Source organism: Myotis brandtii, unplaced genomic scaffold, assembly GCF_000412655.1.
Source record: "Myotis brandtii unplaced genomic scaffold, ASM41265v1 scaffold975, whole genome shotgun sequence".
NCBI lineage: Eukaryota > Metazoa > Chordata > Mammalia > Chiroptera > Vespertilionidae > Myotis > Myotis brandtii.
In genome coordinates, this window is record NW_005372049.1 from 636,010 (window position 1) to 637,684 (window position 1,675).

At 59.2% G+C, this 1,675-nt stretch overlaps 1 protein-coding gene across 1 annotated transcript in view; it reads left to right on the forward strand.

The window, feature by feature from the left end:
• LGR6 (leucine-rich repeat containing G protein-coupled receptor 6) overlaps window positions 1–1,675 on the forward strand; it is a 24,048-nt gene that overhangs the window by 8,572 nt on the left and 13,801 nt on the right. The window contains exon 4 of the mRNA XM_014533400.1: window positions 609–824. Within this exon, the coding sequence (XP_014388886.1) occupies window positions 609–824 (216 nt within the window). The remainder of the gene's footprint in view (window positions 1–608; window positions 825–1,675) is intronic.

The window sequence follows — 1,675 nt, forward strand, 5'->3', positions numbered from 1 at the left end:
GGGCTTAATTGGTGTAATTGCTCGCTGCTTCCTGCCAAACCCCGTCCGTCTGGGCGGCTGCCCACCTGCGGGCGGGAGCTGCTCCCGAAGGCCTCCCGTCCCCCGTGGAGGATTCTGAGGCTCCTCCAGCTCCCGCCCCACCCGCCCTGGAGGACCAGGGACCCTGGGGCAGCCTGAACCCCAGCTCCCTGAAGGAGCACCCCATCCTGCCGGGGGCAGGGAGGGGCGTCTTGAGCCAGGCTGCAGAGCCTGGGGTCCCCAGGGGGAGGCAGGGGATGTCCCTCAGAGGGGAGGGGGGAGAGTAGGTCCATTTCCTGGGGTGCAGGGTTATGGAGCCTGAGGGCCTTTGGGGGTGAAGACTGGGGCTTCCATGACGTAGGGGCCCCCGTGGGAGAACCTCACCTTGGGGCAAGGCCTTCTCACAGGCCAGCTCGTCTGGGCCCCGTGCACCAGCCGCATAGGGCCCAGCCCATGTGCCCTGAGCGGGACTCGAACCCTGACCTTCTGGTTCATAGGTGGATGCTCAGCCACTGAGCCACGCTGGCCGGGCTGGGTCTGCGTCTCGCCCTGACCGCTCCTCCCCATCCTCTCTCCCTCCCTCCCTCCAGGCGCCTCGATGCCAACCTCATCTCCCTGGTCCCCGAGAGGAGCTTCGAGGGGCTGTCCTGCCTCCGCCACCTGTGGCTGGACGACAACGCGCTGACCGAGGTCCCGGTCAGGGCCCTCAACAACCTCCCCGCCCTGCAGGCCATGACCCTGGCCCTCAACCGCATCCGCCACGTCCCCGACTACGCCTTCCAGAACCTGAGCAGCCTCGTGGTGCTGTGAGCGCCTCCCCGCTCCCCGCTCCGCGTGGGGCCGCCCGGGGCCACCTGCCCGTTCACTCCAGGGCCTGACCGCTGGGCTGAGCCTTCTGCTCTGGGTCCCCTTCGTAAAAATGGGGAGGATCGTGCCCTGCTGACCTCACGCCCGGGGGTTGCCGTGAGGCCAGACGACATCAGAGCTAGAGAGGGGCCCTCAGGACAGAGACCGCGAGCAGACGCCAGAGCGAAGCTATTGTTTTCTTTCTTTTTAAAATAAATATGTATGGATCTCAGAGAGGAAGGGAGATGGAGAGACAGACAGAAACAGCGATGATGAGAAAGAATCATTGACCGGCTGCCTCCTGCACGACCCCCCACGGGGAATTGAGCCTGCAACCCGGGCATGTGCCCCAACCGGGAATTGAACTGTGACCTTGTGTTTCAAAGGTCGACACTCAACCACTGAGCCACGCTGGCCAGGCTAGCTACTATTTTTTTCTCCCCCTGCGAACATATTCACTGCACCTTGTGTGTGGGCATGTAAGTCAAGGGTGTCTTTTTTTTTCCTTTTTAATTAATTTTTGTTGTTAATCCTCACCTGAGGTTATCTTTCCATTGATTTTATTTAATTTTTTTATTTTTTATTTTTTAAATAGTCAGTGGGATGAATCACTTTATTTTATTGATTTTTTACAGAGAGGAAGGGAGAGGGATAGAGAGTTAGAAACATCGATGAGAGAGAAACATCGATCAGTTGCCTCCTGCACACCTCCTATTGGGGATGTGCCTGCAACCAAGGTACATGCCCTTGACCAGAATCGAACCTGGGACCTTTCAGTCCGCAGGCCGACGCTCTATCCACTGAGCCAAAC